This window comes from Anastrepha obliqua, chromosome 4 (assembly GCF_027943255.1).
Source record: "Anastrepha obliqua isolate idAnaObli1 chromosome 4, idAnaObli1_1.0, whole genome shotgun sequence".
NCBI lineage: Eukaryota > Metazoa > Arthropoda > Insecta > Diptera > Tephritidae > Anastrepha > Anastrepha obliqua.
The window spans coordinates 26144939-26166553 of record NC_072895.1 but is presented as its reverse complement, the minus strand read 5'-3'; the positions used below and the strand labels follow the sequence as shown (position 1 = coordinate 26166553).

Below are 21615 nucleotides of genomic sequence, written 5' to 3'. Positions count from 1 at the left end.
AAGCTAATTACGAAAAATAAACCTAACACTTACGGCAACTGTGCCACGTGAAGCGTTACTAGAAATGCCTACCATTGATTTTAAAAATGAACTTAAATAGAAAGGAAATAACTAAATCGTACATTTATACAGCCACTTATTTCACCTATGACAAAGATAGATATTTTTATTATCCCATTGCAGTTTGCTTATTTTATATTTTACTCCAGTTGACCGGTAAACAATGAAATGCAGTTAAATAGTAATTTATGTTATTAATTATTTATAAACGAGTATTTTAATTGTTGTGTAAAGAATTTTATGTTGACTTGTAATTGAAAGAAAATTAAAGCAGTATTTTAACCGATTATCAAACTTGTTAAGTTGATGAAATTTTCCAATCGAGTATTCGTACTAAAATGGCTCAAGTGAAAGTCATAAAATGTATCTAAACAACTAAGAGACTAATACATGCGTAAGTAGGATTGCAAAAGTAAGTATTTATTAATTATTTGATTTAATTATCGCATTGGCATTCCTTCTTTAATATACGAGTCCAATACTTTTGCACAACCCAATGTAGTGCAGTCTCTAACTGCTATCGGTGTGGAAATCTATGATTGTAAAATGTATTTATCTTGAGGCATCTAACTATAGGAAAATTATTGAATACTAATTCAGTTTGAATCTCATGCTTGAAAACAAACTTTTGCCGCTGCTGCCACTCGATTGCGCGTATGGCATGGACTTGAGCTTGACTTTATTTTAAAGCGGGCAAGTTTCATATTTTCGCAGTATTAATTTGCTTTCGGTGCATTACACATTTGCGGCGTTTCTACTTTTAAAAATTAAGGAAAAAACCGTTAAAACATATAATAAATGCAAACGAGATAAGTGATAGTGACATTTGAGTTCAAAAATTTGTGATAAAGGATAAAAAAATACTCGCCATCATCATAGGGTGGACAAATAGCAGTGATATTTGAGCAACAAACTTAAACGTAAACAAGGTGCGAATAGTATTAGGAACAATTTGTTATTGTTTTATGTACCATATCTAAAATTGAACTACAGAAAAAATGTTGGTCAGACATGGATTTTTAGCACAAAGCTTATAGAAAGTATTTAGGGTGAGATCGCCCATTCAATCATTACTTACGACTACTTTAGTAAGGAAGCGAAAAGTACTACAAAAGGCAGCCATACTATGGATAAATGAACTGCAAGAGTTGACTTCTCTCTCGGTCATAGTCTGTCAGTGAGAAGTTGGCGCGCCGTGTCGTTCTAAGGACTTACTCACCGGTAGCAGCAGCATCAAAGGAAACTGTGAAATTCAAACAATTATTCCGTGGAAAATTCATGTTTTAAACTTAGTTTAATTCCTGACACATTGACTTAGAAGATTTATTTGTGCCGATATTTACCAAGCAATATTCTTCGCCCAGAAGTCGCCCGTCCTCTTGACTTCAGATACCTGCGTAAGGACAATGAAGCAAAGCCAAATAAAGAATGAATCAGGAGTTGGCGCAGGTCCTTTAAGTTTAGCATCAAGCTTTCCATCGAGATGGGCATGTGGTCTAACTTGCTCCAGGTTGAGATGCTAGTTCTCTCATTCAGCACCAGCCTAAATCTTGAGAAACGTTCATCTAAGCTCATTAATAAGTGATATAACCTCCCTCAGTTTCTGGCAAAAATATATTACATACAGTACTGTTGGACCAGTAACTGATCACAGTGGTAGCTGATCACAGGGCGTCGTAACTGAGTGGTAAATCCAACGCGGATAAGTACTAATGGGCAGTAGGAAGACCTCAGACAGAAAGCAGTTTCTGATTGCTCGCTCGGCAGAAAGGACATCAAATTATTAAGTAGCATCAGGCTACTTACTGGTTACCTAACGGAGTGTTATTGCGCATGTCGCGAAGAGGTTTGCCTACTGACACGGAATGTCGGTTTTGTCTTAAGATTGATAAAATGTCTAGTCACATTTTTCATTCAAATCTTGCATCGTCAAGCCATTGAGCGGTAGGAATTTAACTATCAAATACCTTTTATCTGGAAGTTTTAAGCAACCATGGTCAATGGGTGGTTGCAAGGTGATACTGGGAAGCTTTTCATCTATTTTATAGAATATATATTGTAATAGTAATAATGTAATAATTTGATCATTGCCGTCAATTCTTCTAGTTCAGTTGTAGGTTTGAGTACGAGGGGTGCCTTTTATATGTCGGGATTTGGCAACCCTGGTGTTGCAATCTGGAAACTGACAGCTGTATCGCAAAGTTTCACATTTTTTGGCTTTTACGTACTCAGAACGTTTTGAAGTACCAGCGCTACTTGTGTTGTTTACAGTAACGTAAAAGATTCATCTCGGTCCAAAAATGGAATTAAATCGTGAACATTTTCGTGCGATTATTTTTTACAACTTTCGACGTGGATTAATGGGTCATCCGCCGTATAGTCCTGACTTGGCACCAAATGACTTCTTTTTATTCCCGTACGTAAAAAACAAACTGAGAGGTCAACGTTTTTCGACACCTGAAGAAGCGGTTGCGGCATTCAGAATGCCTGTTTTGGAGGTACCTCATTCAGAGTGGCAAAAGTGCTCCGACAATTGGTTCAAACGCAAGCAAAAGTGTATAGATCTTCATGGAGAATATTTTGAAAAACAATAAAGTGATTTTCGATGATTAAAATTTGTTTCTGTTCTCTAATCCCGACATATAAAAGGCACCCCTCGTATGAGTAAAGGTTCAATGTGGAACATAATAAGAAGAAAACTAAAAATATTTTGAAACTATTTCAAAATTTATTCCATATTAAAAATTTAGGTTAAGAGTTTTTAAATTGAATACTTTTTATTTTTTTATTGTTTAGGACAAAATAAAATTACCAAAAACAATTTTTTCCCAATTTTTTGGAAATTTTTTGTTTTGTATTTTTTGAAAATTAACTGACTCAAATTTATTCATTTTTTGTTAAATTGATATATAAGAATAAGCTCAATAATCCTCGAAACTAATAGAGTTATGTTAAAATACGCACAGCAAACAAATCTAAACTACTCCACTAGTGAAGTGAATCAGTGAAATGGACTGCTCTGGCATACATAATTACCAACACTGTGCCGTGGCCATAGGACTTTCAATCGCCCTTTCAGTTTTTGATGGTCTTCCTCCAGCAACTTTCGCTCAGGACCATTCAAATGACTTTTCCTTTTTCTCCATATTGTTTCTTCTAGGGAGGTAGGCTCTTCAACCCGTTGGACTTTCTGCACTGGCTTACTCAAAAGAGTTGCTGTTTCCTGTGTTAACGCAAAAGACACTGCCTCCGAAAAGGTCCCTTTCGGTGTTGAATAAGCCGCCCGTTTCGTGCCTGAATTTCGTATACCCCTTATAGATGCCTGGCACTTCATCTTTTCATCGAAGTCTGCTGTTTTTTTTTTTTAATAAAAACCAACCCTTCACTAAACTAAAAACGTAAAATTACTGTATTTGGCCACCCGATTTGCAACTTTATTAATTTTTTTAAATCTAGAAATTTTTTGCTTCTTGTCGCACGGTGTAAAACAAACTACACTTGTAAACACTTTTAGATGGCCTTCTCAAAACTAGCATGAATACGGGGGACAGCACCAAAAAGTGGACTGGTCTCAAATGTTGATATGGCCTGATAACCATAAAAATAATTAAAATTTCCTTTCTAAGTATTATTATTTCTATAGGAAAGGCATTAAATCCTGACCACCATTTTAACATCGTTAAAACCAAAAATAAAAAAATGTATTTCAAATCCACTCAGATACCTGAACACCTGCTTGATATCTCGCTGCGATCAGAGTTGTAAATATTTTCGAAAATATCTCAAATTAGTCTCTGTAACTTTGAGTAGATAAACTCAGATAACTGTATTTATTTTCAAATATTTCAAACGTAGCGCCATCTGCCCGGTCGTAATTTTTCGAAGCAAAATTTGTTGAAAAATATCAACGAAATGATCCAATTCTCATTATAAAAATTAATTCCCACGAATATCTCAACTACACAGCAACTAAGTAATTTATTAGCTTTATTACTTTGTAGAATCAGACCACCAAAATGCTTTTATCGATGCGAGAATGGCCTCGAATGCATTCACGAATAGTTGCACGAGTCATTTCAAGCGCTAGCGGAACCAAAAGCAAAACTGATTTTCCCAGGAGCGCATCGCAATATCGCACTTCTATGCTCGGAGTCGGAAAGCATCGCACCAATCAACTGACTATTCAGGAGGCACACGAGCAAAATCTTAGTAGAACTATGTGGTAAGTGAATGGTGAACGGAAAAAATTTTATAAAAATATTAAAATATGGATCATGAAGGATTTACTACATATGTGCATATATATATGTATAAACCTACAAATGTATGTATGCAATTTTAAACCGCCAAGGGGAACAGACCTTCTTACATTCATGTAACTGCACTGTTAGATGTTCTGCAAATTAACAGCTTGAACAGAAACCAAGTCCTTCTACTTGAAAATGACCGAAAATAATAAAAGAAGCATAGACAGAGAGTAAATGTTTTATATTAAGTCATTAGAGCTGTTTCTCAAATAATAATGAATCCAACCGACACGATTGGCGTATTCTGCGTGACGTATGGATTACTTTTGTTTTGGCACCGGGCCAAGAGAGGTAGGATATCGTTATTCATCGAGATCTAAAACTTTTCAGCTGCATACAAATTCATCAGCTATGTTGTTTTTTAGTATAGAAATAGGAAAAAATTTCCTATTTAAATCTATTACGAAAATTCAGTTTTTGCTCGGTCTTTTCAAGTAATTTACTACTAAATTGAGTTTCACTGATCTGAAACCTAGATGTTACAGTTCAAAGATAGGACACAAAAACAAAAAGTTATGCGTGAGAGAAATAAGGTTTGCCCCTTTAAATACACAGAAAATTCTGCGGGTCCTCCAAGCAGTTGCTATGTAGAAATTCAGTAAATCTGTTAAAATTAAAATTTCTTTGCGAACATTGATTATGATTTATATTTTATTTTTGATTAATTTTTAGTACGAGTACTTCGTCAACAATTGGAAATCTTTCTGTGCCCTTGGCGATGGGAAAAAATGAGATCGATGGATTTATCGCTGTCTATCCAGGTAATTATTGGGTTGTTCGCAAAGTAATTTGATTTTTTTGGGGTGAAAATGAAAGACGATCCTCGTATGATGAATAAATATTAAAAAAAAAAAACAGTTGAATTCGATAAATTTAACCTCTCATCGATCTCACTTGTTGTTATTCGCCGGTTTGCAGCAACTAATGCCTTTATCGTGTCTTTATCAACGTTCAATCGGCCTTCCAGAACGTGGTGCATCTTTGACATCAAAATTTCCAGATCAAAATTTTGCAAACCAGTTCTGGCACTGGCATCTTCTCCATACACATCGGCTAATTTCTTTCTGGATTGAACAGCATTTTTACCTTATGCTGCTTATTGCTCTCCATATTTAAAGGGCACCGACTAAAAACTACTGCGTAAAATCAATTGAACTTATTCACATACAAGCCTTGCTATATCACCGGTCAAAACATATAATGACAATGCGACTTAAGTGTGAGGTTAGCTGTGACAAAATACAATTAAATCCTCTGTCGGCAAAAAACAAAAAACGAAATTACTTTCCGAACAACCCAGTGTGTAGAAATATGTAAAAACACAGTGTAACAGTTCGTTTGTTATCGCAGTAACTGTCACTTTGAGTGGTGGAGTAACAGCCGGTTTTAAATTTTTCTGAACATCGAATAATTTAGTTAATTAAATAAATTAATATTACAAAACTGCCGTTCATCTCTATTCAACAACTTCCATTTCACCACCGGAACCGCTGGTCAAGAGCTCGAAAATTTAGTGTATTTTTAGGAATTTTTTTACAATACAAAAATGAAAAACGATAATTAATTTTTTTAGGCTTTTTATTTAACTTCTTTTACATACAAAAAATTAAAAAACAAAATTTTTTAATTTTAGTAATTTAAAAAATGGCGCTGAAGTTGACCCTCCCGAAAAATTAGACGTAGACGGCGTTGCCCATTTTGGCTCTTCTATTTATCTGAAATATAAGAAACAAAAAAATTATTAATCAGTATGGCTATAGCTATGTCCCGCTACTATAAATCGTTTTTTTTTTTAAACGACGTATTAAATTTTCAGATTTCAAATTTAATTTAGTTAATGGGCTGTAGAAGCTATAATATTGGTAATTTCCGCATGAAAATTTCACAGAATATTCTTAAAATACTATACTTTCGAAACATTGTAAAAACAAAAAATCAATTCTTTGAAATTTCTATACCTCAAAATGAACTTCTCATATAATCCTCTTATGAAGACGGCCAAATCCTCTTCTTTTTGTTTTCGTGATATGCTCTTTTATCGTGGAAATTTATTCTGTTTGCATTCGATATTACATTTGAATAATTGAGTTTGGTCTCAAAAGGGAAAACGGATTTTGTTCTTGGTTTTTTTTTTTCTTTTCTTTCCTATCTAATGAGCCTTAATTTATTTACAGATGTTGTAAGAGATCTTACGGATTTTGGTAATGGATACGAAAGCAAAATGGCTGCAGACTGGTTCGAGAAGGTAGTAAATACTGATTTTCTAAACTCAATTCAAAGTTAACCAATGCTCAAAGAAATATTTACACTTCACAGGCTCTAAACTACAATTTGTCACCAACCAATACGAAAAATAGTGTAATTACCGTTTTGACTTACAAAAATTTAATGAAAGGCGATCAACTCACTGCGGAAAACTTAAGATTGGCGCATTTGCTTGACTGGTGCCGTGAACTGGTATTATTGACTTAGACTTATATATGTAGATATATAATATTTTGATAGCCTAAAAACACATTTCATTTTTACCAACTGCAATTACACATATCCCATAAAGTTTGCGTACACCTTACAAATATTTTCATGAAAAACACTATCGAAATTTGTAATTGGAAACATATTTTATTTATTTCTTTTTTCATTACATTCTTAAATTACAAAAGCAAAAGAAAATAACGCGATCGCTCACTTCATTGCTTAGATAACGGTAAATAATTGCACCAAGTCGTAAATATAGCAACCAGAAAGTCTGCATACAGTTTTAAAACGTAAGGGGACAGATAGCTGTAAACGGCCATATTTTCCCTGATTTTCATTAAAATTATTTAAAATGAAGAAGTCAATATATTTTTTTCAAAATTGGCGGACAGTTTATTTATACATTAAAATAATATAAATTTTTTTTTTTTCATTTTAATCATTTAAAATGGCGGATGTACACTCAATTCTTCCAGGAAGGTCGCATCGGAGCTTCTCAATCGGCGGGCATTGTAGCATCGGCGTCAGTGACCTGAATACAAAACACCAAAAATTTTTTTGTTTATTAATGTCATAATTTCTATATGAATTAACAATAAATAGAAAACAAGTCGCGGAATAAAATGCTTCAAAAAAAAAATAATTTTGGGGCGAATTTTCCTACTATTTTTGCTTCGAAAAAATTATTTTTTTGAAAAATTTTCGAAAACCTGTAAATTTACATAGAAAGTAATATCGTAAAAAGATGTGTGCAAAATTTCAGGGAGATCGGTCAATAACTTTTCGAGTTATCGTGTACCCCAATTCGAAAAATATAGTTTTGAGAAAATCGCGTCTAAGGTCGACAACGTGCCTACACCTCTCCCAGGGCTCGAACGCAAAGAATAGAGTCATCACGGTTGACGATCTATAATATAAGAAATATTTAAATTTACGTTCTAAAAATTGTTTGACATATTCTTAAAGGATTGTATTAACATTTTCTGAAAACAAAATTTTTTTTTTCGAAATTTTACAGGTATCGGTCCCCTTCATGTTTTTTGGATAGCCAAGATGTTTTAGGACTTCACTCAATCTATTTGGCATTGCCATTACTAACTTCTCTGTTTCCTCAGTTGTAATCTGCCGCCACTCTGCCCGCAAAACACTTCGCAAAGCCACCTTACTTGTTGTTACCAGCTGTCGCATTCATTTTTCTAATAGATCCCACAGCTGCTCAAAGGGGATTGTGACGAGCGATTGATGGGGTATTTTGAGCTGTTTTGGAGCATTTCACAAGAGCCAAAGCTTAACGATCTCGATTGAGTGTTTTGGGCGATTATTTTGTTGGCAACAAAACGTTTACTTACTTATATTATAATTATTAGCAAATTTAATGCGCTTTTCTCTGTTCAGCTCCAGCTTCATGCTATAGGCTCATTTTCTAATGTCTCTGTGCCGTCCTACCAGTGGTATGTATGACATGCTCTCAAGTTCCTCTCACATGGGCGTATGGGTGTTATACGCTATCAAGGTTTCTTTTGCAGCTGCAGCAAAGAAGATGTTGCGGTAATATTTGCCGTCTTATGCCGTCGTGAGCACATGACTCGACCGCCTGTGATTTGTCATCAGTTCATAGACACTCCACCTCCCATCGAGGGCTGATTTGTTTTTCTCTGCGTTTTGCGCTGCCACTCCGCGCGTTGCAGGGACAGTATTATCCTCTAAGCCAAACTTTTAACTGCGTTCCAACAGTCATATGATGCACACATGTCTGGGCTCAGCTGTTCACCCAAGACTAACTCAAGCGTTCGGCGTTCTTCGTTGAAACGATCACAGTAGAAGAACGCGTGCTCCGCGCTTTCTATTGCATTGTTGCACCTTGGACAGAACGAAGTGTCCTCCATGTGAAAACGATGGAGGTACTCCAAGAAATATCCGTGACTGCTCAATATTTGGGTTAAATAGTGGTCTACGTTTCCGTGCTTTCTGGTCACCAATTGACTAATTTTGGGGATGAGTCAATAGATCCAATGACCGGTAACAGACGAGTCCCATCTACTTTGCCACTTTTCTAAGGAATGCAGACGTTCTGCAGCTTTAGCTTCAGTTGTCGGCTTTACTACTTGCCTGTCATAAAGTTGTCCCATTTCCTGCACAACTATATCTATTAGGAGCTTTCCAGCGATGACGCAAACCGCGTCGTCTGATACGGTCCTGTATGCGCACGTGACCCTTAGTGCATTTCGTCGGTGCACTTGAGCTACGGGTCTAACATTCGATTACTTAGCTCCTGCCCATATAGGAGCAGCATATAAGATGACTAAATCCATTACACTTACCAGGAGGTGTCTTCTGGCGCCTTGCGGTCCGCCTATGTTTGGAAGAATTCTTGTAAGTGCACCGCTGACTGTCGCTGCTTTGGAACCCACATACTTTATTGCCTCTTGCGACAGTATTTCATGGCCACCTATCCGCAATTTCATGAACTCTCTTTTTCTTCAGTTCAGCAGTTACGACGACCGCTTCCGTTTTTTTGTACTGCCAACTTCAACCCCGCTGCAGAGAGCCATAGTTGGACTCCAGCTGCCGGATCATTACACTTCTCCTGCAGGTGATCTAGCTTCTTGTCCGCGACCACGAGAGCGATGTCATCGGCATAGTCTACCAGTGTTGCTTTATCCGGCAATTTTAAGCTAAGTACTCTGTCGTACATGGCTGTCCACAGTGAGGGTCCAAAGATTGAGCTCTGAGGGACGCCACCAGTGACTTTCTATGTCTTTAGACCGTTATGCGTATCATACTGCAAGATTTTATCCCTAAAGTAGCTTCGTATTATGCGTATTAGATAGCCAGGGACTTGGGGATTTTTTAGAGACAGCAAAATATTTGACCACCTCGCCGAATTGAACGCATTTTTGACGTCTAGCGTGATAATTGCACAGAACTTGGTGCGCGTGTGCCCTCCGCGCGCTATATTTGTCACTGTTCTGATAACGTCCACAGTCGATCTAGTCCGTCTGAAACCATATAGTTTGTCAGATAGGCCGGTTGGGCATTCCAGATAGCAATTCGATAGTAATTCGAAGATTAACCCTTGCCATTATGCATTATGCTGCGCTCTTCCCGGACCATTAGCGTTCACCAGTCTGACTGATTGTGTGACAGAAGCAAACACGAACAAGCTCAGACGGCGCGCTTTGGTATTGCATTGTATATTTGAAAAGTTCGCGGACAAGAGAGAAAGTCGCTGAAATAAATTCAATTTTAGAAATGCTTTGGCCACATAAACATATTTGTATTTATTCATTTATTTATTTATTTTTATTCACTGATTCAATCATAACACAGTCCCTTTTTTATGTATTTGTACAATTATACTTCCTCCCCCTGTAGGCAGTTTTTCTTGTAATCATATTTGTGGAGTTCATATCCATCGTATTTTAACAATTCCACATTGATTGCATGGCTACCACAGCCGTTATAATTTTTAAGCCTACTAATTGTGCCTTTAGTGTCTTGGCAAAAGGGTGGTTCCATTCTGTTTTCAGCCGTATAAACATTACATTCGAGCGGTATGTGGTCATTATGGTTTAACACTTCAATCTGAAGTGATCTTTCGATACGTTGAAAATACCATTCATATCGTTTATCTCTTTGCTGTACTTTTCTTTGCAAATGTCAGCTCCAGGTTGGAAACCTTTTGTATGTTTCCTGATTCTTCAGTACGTGTCTCTTATCTTAATATACTTGTTTCATACTCCTTCTCCCTTTGTCTTGTAGGTCGGCTCATATAAATTTTAGGTGCAGCTTAAATTTATATTGTACGGTTAATCAATTCAAAAATATTAGAATTGTAAGGTGTAAGGCCTATGTGTATATTTTTAAATTTGTTTGTGTTCCGCAGCTTCACTCAGTCATCCTCATCACTGATGATATCATGGACAAAGGCATAAAACGTCGGGGCCAGTTGTGTTGGTATAAATTGGATGAAGTTGGTCTCAATGCTGTGAACGATGCGCTCATGATTGAAAATGGAATCTATAAAATATTGAAAAAAAATTTCCGCCATTTGGACTGCTATGTTGATCTGGTCGAATTGTTTTGTCAAAGTGCCTTTAAATATGCGACTGGGCAGTCAATGGATATGCTTGCCGGTCGAAGAAGCGTGACCACTTTCACTAGGGACTTATACGATGCGATTGTAAAGACTAAAACTGCCGCCAGCTGCTTCTATTTACCCGTGACTTCGGCTTTATATTTGGCGAAGTGAGCAATCACTTGAAATATTTATCAGAGTAAAACAAAACATATTTTAATAATCTTCATTTTTAGTGTTAAAGATCAAAAAATGTTCAGCGAATGTGAAGCCATTTCAATTGAGTTAGGTAAATTTTATCAAGTACAAAATGATTTCCTTGATTGCTTTGGTAGTCCTGACTTCACTGGTAAGATTGGCACAGACATAGAGGCCAATAAGTGCACCTGGTTGGCTGTGGCGTGCATGGAATTAGCCAACCCGGAACAAAAGTCGCTGATGGAGGAGTGTTATGGGCAAAGTGGTATGTATAAACATACATATAATATGTACATATGCACATAAATCATCACATAAAAATCGATTTTTTCGTGGATTTTTTTGGTAAGGCAAGAAATATTCGATTGAAACGAAACTTTCAGGTTTTATTCTTATATATTTCAACAGTCTTCTCAAATTTTTTCATTAAAATATATGTCATATTGTGCCCGGTACAAGCATTTTGCCGAGGCGCCTCGAGTGTGCATGTGTCCTGTGGCGGGAAAGATGCAGGTCGCAATTTTCATCAGAAACCAAAAACCCAAAAAAAAAATTAATTTGATTTAATAACAATTAGGAAAAATCGTAAAAAAAACAAGAAATCGCACTTCGAGCGATCCGGCCGCTCGTATACCTGCTCGACGCTTGCTCACAATTTCTTCTGTAACTCCGAAAATATTTTGAATTTGCTTCTGAAATTTCGAGAACACATTCTTGGATAGTTTGGAAAGACATTTATGCAAAAAAAAAAATAGATTTTTTGAAGCCTCTAAAGCAGGCTCCCCCCTTAATGCTTGAGGGATTATATAAATCAAGGGTTCCCAATTATCTTTGTACTGCGACTACCTTTACAGAATTAGTTTTTCAACTTCCTTTTAAAAGAAAATACCGAGTCATGAGTTTTTCTAAGAAACCACACTTTTAAGAGGCATTTAAATTTTCTAGACAATTCACTTCTCATTTTTGCCCAACTGAAAAGCCGAAATTGCTCTGCAGTGTACTAGAAATGTCAGTTTTCCAAAAACATCGATGCATCGACTATTTATACATCGAGTGGAAAATTTTGGATGCAACGAAGCGTAACATCGATATTTTCGAAGCAGTTTCAATTGTATTTAGTTACTCTCATTACTCACTTAGAATAGCACTACCATGACCCACGGCGCACAGTTTATGAATCTCCAATGTGATATACCGGTTTTTCATATAATCACTTTGCCCAATTGCCGATCCTCAGAAGATCGCAATCGTAAATTTCATTTACTTATCATAAGTTGGCGGGCGCCGTAGCCGAATGGGTTGGTGCGTGATTACCATTCGGAATTCACAGAGAGAACGTTGGTTTGAATCTCGGTGAAAAACCAAAGCGGTCGCCCCTCGGCAGGCAATGGCAAACCTCCGACTGTATTTCTGCCATGAAAAAGCTCCTCATAAAAATATCTGCCGTTCGGAGTCGGCTTCAAACTATAGGTCCCTCAATTTGTGGAACAACATCAAGGCGCACACCACAAATAGGAGGAGGAGCTCGGCCAAACATCTAAAAAAGGGTGTATGCGTCAATTATATATATATATAACTATATCATAAGTCGGTCATACATCGCATAACGAATTTGAAATGAATGTTCCCATTTCCATTTCAGATCCCGAGAAGATCGCGCGTGTTAAGCAGCTCTACGAAGAACTGAATATACCCAGCCTCTATGCCAAACAAGAGGAGGAAACATACAACAGGATAAAAACACTTATTCAACAGGCATCGGTTAAGGTGCCACGTGAAGCTTTACAAGAAATTCTTAACGGAGTTTATCAAAAAGGAATTATATAAAAACTAATAAATTAATAACACAACTCGGATTTCCAACTTTTTTTGGGCAAAGGTTTTGATAGTTGATCTTAAATGAGTCTTTGCGGGGGTCCCTATAACCACAAGACTCCATAAATTTATCAAAAAGTGCTTAGCAGCAACACATTGGTTTGCGCCTGCAAACCTTACGAGCTATCAAACGCAAATAAATGAAGTCGTAGACGAGCTCAACCAGAAGTCCAGCTAACACTCTGTTGTTTTTATTGTTGTTGCTGTACCAACATAAATATAATATTCCCCATACATTTACGGGAAGTGCTGCTAAAGTGACAGCCCTTGATCGAATATAAATCCGGGTCGTTCCGGTGGCGTAGAACCGACTGTCGTGGGAACGGAGATACCAGTTTCGCTATCCGCGGTTCCTTCGATTTGCCTATGCCAATCACATAGGGTATTTTGCAAATGCAACCATACCAGGTTGTTTGCATTTACTTGTGAACCAACGGAAATACAGTGAGCAATAAAATATTGAAAAAATACTCTTCACTAACTAACTGGGTATTTAATTTTGGGTTGTTTTAAATTATCACGTCACATATGGAAATATCTCATTTTGACCCTGCCGTAAAGTTTTCGTGTAGGCAACACAGATATTTTATAAATTTTGATTAAGAATAATTGTTGTTTGTCAGAGAATTATTAAACCGATAATACCACTTTTTTGCATAAAACTACAAATGTTTACAAAAGTAAGCTTGTATTTTTATATAATCATAAGTTATGCTAAATTCTACGTAAATAAGTGCACGCAGCAAAATTATGACCCATTTACTACAAAATACAATAAGATAGGTTAGGTTAGGTTAAAGCAGTTGTCCTGTGGGACACACTCAGGCTCATAGCCCATTGTGATGCCGCGTGGGGAGCTTTCCCTATTTCTCCTAAAACCAGTGTGTGCTTTTCAAAAATTTTAGAATACCTCCTATTTTTGCTAAACTGAGATCTTCCAATTCGTTAAAAAATTGTCTGCCTAACATAGCAAATCTCCGTCTGGATGGAGCAGGATAATGGCACATAAGGTGTAAGATTGTCTCTTCCCCTTTCTCATCAAGACAAGTTCTGCAGAAGTGATGTGTGTTGCACACCCATCTTTTGGGCGTGCCTACTTATTAGACAATGTCCCGTTATGACTGAAATCCGTGTGCTAAGACTGTGCTTATTTTGGCTTAGCAAAGATTCTGTGCGTTCAGCACTGAGAGTCGGCCACAGTTGGTGGGCGATTTTGCAGTTGGATTCATTACGCCATCTTTCGTTTCCTTTCCTTATGATTTCATCAAGTAGCTTACATGTTTGTAAGGGTATGCCCTATGCATCAGTGGTCTGGATGAGTAGACTCTCTGTAGTGGGAGTCAGGAGGACCTTATCCAGACTGCAACGCACTGTGGCCATCTGTTGTACCGGAGCTTTTCCGATTACTTCAGGCCCGGCACTAGATGCTCTAATTGGTTTACCACCACTTGATGCTTTCATCCAAGGAGAGGCCTTGAAGGCCATCTGCAGACTGAAACACAGTGGGAACTGGTACGGCCCTTGTCCGGCATTGGAACACAGAGAAGGCATGGTCATCGATCTAACGATTCCCTCCATGCCATCAAGAGTTGTACTTGAAAAGAGATACAGTGTAGTGCTACCAGAGGCTCAGTTGTGGGGAGACTCAGAAAATGAGCCCGGTAAACACTGTTTTCGCATTTTTACGGATGGTTCCAGGACCGAGCATGGCTCTGGCTCTGGGGTCTACGTGGAATCCAGCGGAACAAAACTGCACTTTGCTCTTGGAATGCATGCATCTGTGTTTCAAGCGGAGGTGTATGCAGTTCAAGAAGCGATGAACTTTGTTGTGGAAAAACGATGGAGAGCCAGATCTATATGTGTCTGCAGCGACAGCCAAGCTGCGCTTATGGCCTTAGACAGCCCTCCAACCACATCAGGGGTAGTGAAGTCCTGTAAATCTAGGCGGAACTATGTCGGTAGACACAACAGCCTGATGCTAACATGGGTCCCGGGACACGTGGGTATCGCGGGTAACGAGGCCTCTGACTCCTTAGCTAAAATGGGCCATCACGGCCACGGTTAGCAAATGGGTAACTACCACCCACAAGCGAGCTTGGCAGGCTGAGAGAGGCTGCAGATGGACAAAACTGATGTTACCTGTCATGTCCGATCGACTGTCGCAAGCCCTTCTGTCATTAGGCAGAGGGGAGTTTAGACGGCTGGTTGGACTGATGACGGGCCACTTTCTGTGGGCAAAGCACATGGAAAGGTTGGGCATCTCAGACAGTGTACTCTGCCCAGCTTGTGAAGAGGAGGATGAGACGGCGGACCACTTCTTGTGTGTCTGCCCCGCCTTCGCTCGAATCAAGTTTGAGGTCTTTGACACTGATGTGTTAAGAAGCGACCATCTTGGCTCCTTGGCACCACAAGATCTACTCAGATTTCTTCGGAGATCGGGTAGATTTAAAGAAAATTAAAAGTTAATCCAAGTGTAGTACAATGGACTCAATTAATGTCTGAGTGCTGCACTTGCTAGTTGTCCCGACAAAAAAAACAAAAAAAAGGGTATGCCCATGTCATTGTCTATGTACTCATCGGTCAACTTGGTGCCGAGTCTCGCTAGTTCACCGTCTCTGCAGTTACCCTCAATGTCGCGATGGCCAGGAACCCATATTGTCCTTAGGCGAAATGACTCAGCCATCTCATTAAGAGATGTGTGGCATTTCATGGCTACCTTGAAGATTGTCGACTGTTTTGTGAGGGATACAAAATATAAAATATTAATTAAATCTATCGCTTGTAGATATGTATTACGAAACAATAAAGGAAACTATTACTATATGAAAACTATTTGTATATGTACTCTTTTTCATTGTTTAATAAACCAATGCCCAGAACCGACAAATGCAAATAAAGGGTGATTTTTTAGCTATTTTCTTTTTAAACAGTTGGTTTAAACAGCTGACGCACGTTTCGTGATTGGTTTCACTGTCAAACATCTTCAGTTTTGACTATAATTTAACCATGAATCGTCTTACAAACGAACAACGCTTGCAAATCATTGAATTTGATTATAAAAATGTGGATCAATGGGTATGTAAATAAGCAGAATTGTCGATTTTGGAGTGAAGATCAGCCAGAAGAATTGCAAGAGCTACCAATGTATCCAGAAAAGGTCACAGTTTGGTGCGGTTTATAGACTGGAGGTATTATTGGACCGTACTTCTTCAAAGATGCTGCGAATCGTAACGTAACTGTGAATGGTGAGCGCTACCGTGAAATGATATCCAACTTTTTTTTGCCCGAAATGCAAGAGCTTGACTTGCATGACATGTGGTTTCAGCAAGACGGTGCCACATGCCACACAGCACGCGTAACAATGGACTTGTTGAGGGGCGAGTGCGGTGAACATTTTATTTCACGTTCGGGACCTGTCAATTGGTCACCCAGATCGTGCGATATAACGCCTTTAGATTATTTTTTGTGGGGCTACGTTAAGGCTCATGTCTATTCAGACAAGCCTGCTTCCATTAACGCATTGGAAGACAACATTGAAGCATTTATATGTGAGATACCGGCCGAAACATTGGAAAGAGTATGCCAAAATTGGACTAAGCGGCTGGACCATTTGAAGCGCAGTCGCGGTCAACATTTGCATGAAATAATCTTCAAACATTAAATTATATGGACTGTATGGACTCGATTGAAATAAAAATTTCACGAATTTTTCTGAATTTTACGTGTGTTTTTTTTTTAACTTTCCTATAGCTCTTAAAAAATCACCCTTTTATTCATTTATTTCTAATTAACATTATTCAACAATTTTTTTAAGTTATTTTAATAAAAATTAAAATTTTTCCAAGTTTCTTTTGCAAATAATTTCGAAATGTACTGTGTGACAACCCTGTGTGGTGAGAGAGCAATCAGCTGACACGGTTCCACGGAAATTTTAAAAAAATCCTGCGATTAAATCTACGATACTATGTACGATACGGCAGAGAAGTAATTTTTCATTTACATGGAGCTCTCATTAGTTTGATCGTAACAGCTGACAGGAGACTGCGTTTACGTCGGTGACTGTTTGCAGTATTAAAGCAATTTTTGAGTGTTGCTTCATTTGTTTTCTTCTTTTGTGGGAGAAAGTTCTGAGTTATGTGTTGGTTTTCAATCAAACGGAAGAAATTAACGATGGCAATCATCCGAATGCTGCTTGGGAAATGCAGGACTATTTTTGTAAAGTTGGTATAATTAAAAAACTTATGGGGATGTTTATGTTGAACACCATTTTTTTTTTTTTTAAATTTTGCAATAATTTAGGTAATTAATTACTTCGGTAAGTAACTAAAATTTACGTGAATTTTAGTGAAATACAATATAGAACAACAATTTTGGGTTTTTAGAGAAAATGGCCAAAAAGAAATTATCTGATCGCGAAATTGAAAACTTATTGATATAGGGAGATATACCTTCAGATACTGATAGCTGTGCGAGTGGAGTTGGATCTGATGAAGACGAACCTGATATTGAAGACGTTTCCCTTGACTCGCAACAGTTTTCACTTGGTGAAAATATTTTTCCATCTGATGAAGAGTTTGACTCTGACGATAAAGCTCCGTTATCCCAACTGCTTGGACGTACGAGTAATCAGCCTGATTTGCGAGATGACTACATATCACATATTATGCCGCTCAGCCGCTTCTCATGGATTCTTGGAAATTTGCATCTAAATGACAATAACTTATTGCCTTCTCAAAACGATCCCCATTATGATAAGTTGTATAAGATACGCCCCTTCATTGAAATGCTTCGAGAATCTCATAAGAAAAATTATAACCAGACAGAAAAAATTGCCATTGACGAGTCCATGATAAAATTTAAAGGAAGAAGCTGTTTGAAGCAGTACATGCCGAAAAAACCAACAAAGAGGGGGTACAAGGTGTGGACAAAATGCCCTTCGATTGGATACTGTTTAGATTTTGAGCTATTATATATTCAGGAAAAGTCGAAAACAAGGGGAAAACCAATTTAGTAATGTAGGCATAGTCCAGTCTTCTGCTAGTTTGACCTGGAAAGTTTTGCGAGAGTTTTGAAACTGGATAATCTTTATAGATTTTGGGATGCTCTTTTCGAATTTCAACTTTGCCACCTCGTATCTGCGACGCTAGCGCTGCCATATTGAAAAAATGGCGCCTAAAACAAGATTTTTTACAATATCTCCATTCCGACGCATTTTATGAGAAAAAAATATGTATACAAAATTAAACTAGATATAATTTCCTATATTTTATGTCATTACGATTTTTTTATAAAATCAATAGTTTTTGGCGTATGAGCGCCACAAAGTACATTTTAATATGCGTTTTCGAAAAAAACTCATTTCCACACCACCTGGAGGTAGAGTAAGCGGCGCGTTTTAGTTATTGTGGTGTCCCCTGTAGGCCTAATACACATGTGATGCACACTTTCGAAAATTTAGCGCAATCTCTTACGTTTTACCGTTGCTGATGGACCAGGCGTTGCGAGTTCGTCTTGGGCACCGATCAAGAGGTCGCAGACTGAAATCTGTAGCTGTTTGATCTATAATACGTTCAGTGGAAAATATTTGTTGGGTAATTTTACCTTTTCCTGGTTTGAAAAAGTACACGTTTGATCGCGTACATAGAGCTGTCAAAAGAATAAGAAGATCTATATCTTCGTCGACCACTATTACGGTGTCGAACGCTGGTGAAACACGCATTGCGGTATTGATGATTAGCGTATCCGCATCTTCCGTGGCTTGTAAGACCATTAAATTCTCAGCTTCAAATTTTGTTTTCAACATTCTAATGAAGCGGTTCTTGTTCGCATCATTTCCCAAAAATTTATCTTGTGACACAGTTGGAATCATTGTCTCATCAAAAAGTATGTCTACTGAAGCAGTTATTCGTGATCGTCGGGATCGCTCCGCAAATTAAGTACTACAGTTTGCTACATTTTCAGGACATCAGTCGAATACGATTATGGCATTGAATTTATATTTAGATCGAACGTACGTGATGTAGTTACTGCAAATAGATGGAAATGGTTCACCACGATGTCACTTCCTCTACGCAAGGATACAGCGAATAACTTTTCATTGTTGTATCGTTTTCGACATACATCATGAACCCTTATCGATTTTATTCCCGCCAAAAGTTTAACTTTATTGTAATGTTGGCGACACATTACCCTTATACCTGCTTTTCTAAAACTTGCTATAGTAGAAGATTATTGTAGAGAAATATACGAAAAAACGTGATGGTGTAGGTGAATAGTACTTTGTGGCGCTCGTACGCCAAAAACTGTTGGTTTTATAAAAAAATCGTAATAACATAAAATGTAGGAAATTATCTCTAGTTTAATTTTGTATACATATGTTTTTCTCATAAGATGCGTCGGAATGGAGATTTTTTCAATATGGCGGCGCTAGCGTGGCACATACGAAGTGGCAAAGTTGAAATTCGAAAAGAGCACCCAAAAATCTATAAAAATTACCTAGTTTGAAAACTCCCGGAAAACTTTCTAGGTAACTCCCTTTTTTTTACCAAATGACTAGACTAGTAATGTTGTCAGAAAATTCTGCGAGGGATTGGAAAATAAAAACCATAAGGTGTACTTTGACAATTATTTTAACAGCTACAAACTCCAGGTCAATTTACGCCAGAAGAATGTTTATGCAGTGTGGGACAGTAAATGAATCTCGTAAACATCTCCCTAATTTGAAAACCGATAAGGAATTGAAGTGCGGGGAATACGATTTTAGAGTCAATGACAATCAAATGGTTTGCTTTATGAAATGGAAAGATAATCGTTCCTTTTTCATTTTGAGTAACTTTCATGATCCCAAAGATCTGGTTCATGTAAAAAGAACAGAAAAAACTGGAGAGAGACTTGAAGTGTCATGCCCTCTGGCCTTGAAGGACTACAATGAAAATATGCATTTCGTGGATAAATTTGACCAATTGAAGGGAAGCTATGCGATTGACCGCAAATAAAAAAAATGGTGGCACCGAATAGCCTTTCATTTTCTAGATTGCACGGCGGTAAATGCTTTTATAATCTATAAAGAGTTACAAAAATACCCTATCTCCGGATTAGAGGACATTGTGTCTCAAGGGTTCTAGGCGACATGTTTACCAAGATATGCTGGCACCTGCTTATATAAGTAATATGAGAAAAATGTCGCGTTCTTTCAGCAACTCGGCTTCGCCTACCTGTGCTTGGATAAAGAAGCACACACCGGAAGTACCGGCAGCAATAAGGCTGGCTATGGGTAACCATCAGCCTATAAGAGGCACCTCAAGGCGCTGCAGTGTGTGTAGCACGAAAAATATACTGTATGGAGCTGCAAAATATGCAAAGTACCTCTTTGCTATCGGGAAGAAAAAGAGTATTTTAATTATCACCATGAACATTTATAATACTAGTTTATAATAAATTTAAAAAAATTCAAAATTGTGTATACTTATTTCACAGTGGTTGCCTCAGCTAACCACCATAAGATGGGTAGGTTAGGTTAGGTTAGCATGGTTGGCAACAAGCCACGCATAGACCTTTTGGTCCCTAGCGATACCAGATGGAGACCGACCTCTATGAATACCTAAAGCAGACATCATGTAGGATGCAGGAATCTAAGCAGCGCTGGGGAACCGCTTTTGAGACGTTCTCCAGGCCCTCAAGCAATGGAGCTCACAGGCATTTTAAACGCGTTTTTAATAATGCCGGACAAACACACAGAAGGTGTACTAAAGTTTCCTCAACATCCTCCCTGCATTTCCTGCATTTGTCCGTGTTAGCGATGCCTATTTTGCGAGCATGTGCAGTAGGGCGGGTCGATTTAAAAATCGCTCATAGCTCTGTGAAAATCGTATTCTAGTGATCAAAATAAGAAACTTTGCCGAAGGAACCATACCTCTAAAACGAATTCTGATGTCCCCCAATTTAAAAATATCAATATTTTTGGCCTTTATTTGAAAAAATCAGCTAAATGGCTATGTTTTTTCTTTATTTTTATTTATTTATAATATAATAATATTTATTATTTATTTATAATAATATCTATTTTTTATTAATTTTATTATTTATTTAGTCAGAACATATGTAAATGAAAAAATTTTTATTTTTTATTTTTTTTTTTTTTATTTAAAAATTGGAAAAGTAATGAATTACAATCACAATGAATTAAAAAGCATTAGTGGCTAGGCCATCAGCTGAAATGAAAAAATTAATTGAAGTGAGTTATAGAAAAGAAACTAAAAAGTTCGACTCAAATTGTGGGACATCAGAATTCGTTTTAGAGGTATGGTTCCTTCGGCAAAGTTTCTTATTTTGATCCCTAGAATATGATTTTCACAGAGCAATGGGCGATTTTTTTGCCTCCCCACAAATCGACCCGGCCTAATGTGCAGCCAATAGATTATGACCTGTTAGCATACCTATGATAATTCTGCAGTTCTTTCGCGAGAGCGTAAGCATGAATTGAGTCAGCTTTTGTACTTTGTTCTACACATAACTTTTGCTAACTGCATGTGGTTAGATTAGTCCACCTAGCTGCCACTCGCCTTTTCATGTAGTCGTCCATTTCATTGTATATTGTATTTAGCGGTTTTGGTATGTCGT

At 37.5% G+C, this 21615-nt stretch overlaps 1 protein-coding gene across 1 annotated transcript; it reads left to right on the top strand.

Annotated features, from left to right (window-relative positions):
- Positions 1-816: 816 nt before the first annotated feature.
- Positions 817-12977, top strand: LOC129244511 (farnesyl pyrophosphate synthase-like). Its single transcript, XM_054882176.1, has 8 exons — positions 817-989; positions 4062-4282; positions 5040-5128; positions 6542-6612; positions 6684-6824; positions 10732-11093; positions 11160-11386; positions 12764-12977. Exons 2-8 carry the CDS (start codon positions 4077-4079, stop codon positions 12946-12948), a joined length of 1281 nt encoding a protein of 426 aa, XP_054738151.1. The 5' UTR covers positions 817-989; positions 4062-4076; the 3' UTR covers positions 12949-12977.
- Positions 12978-21615: the final 8638 nt, after the last annotated feature.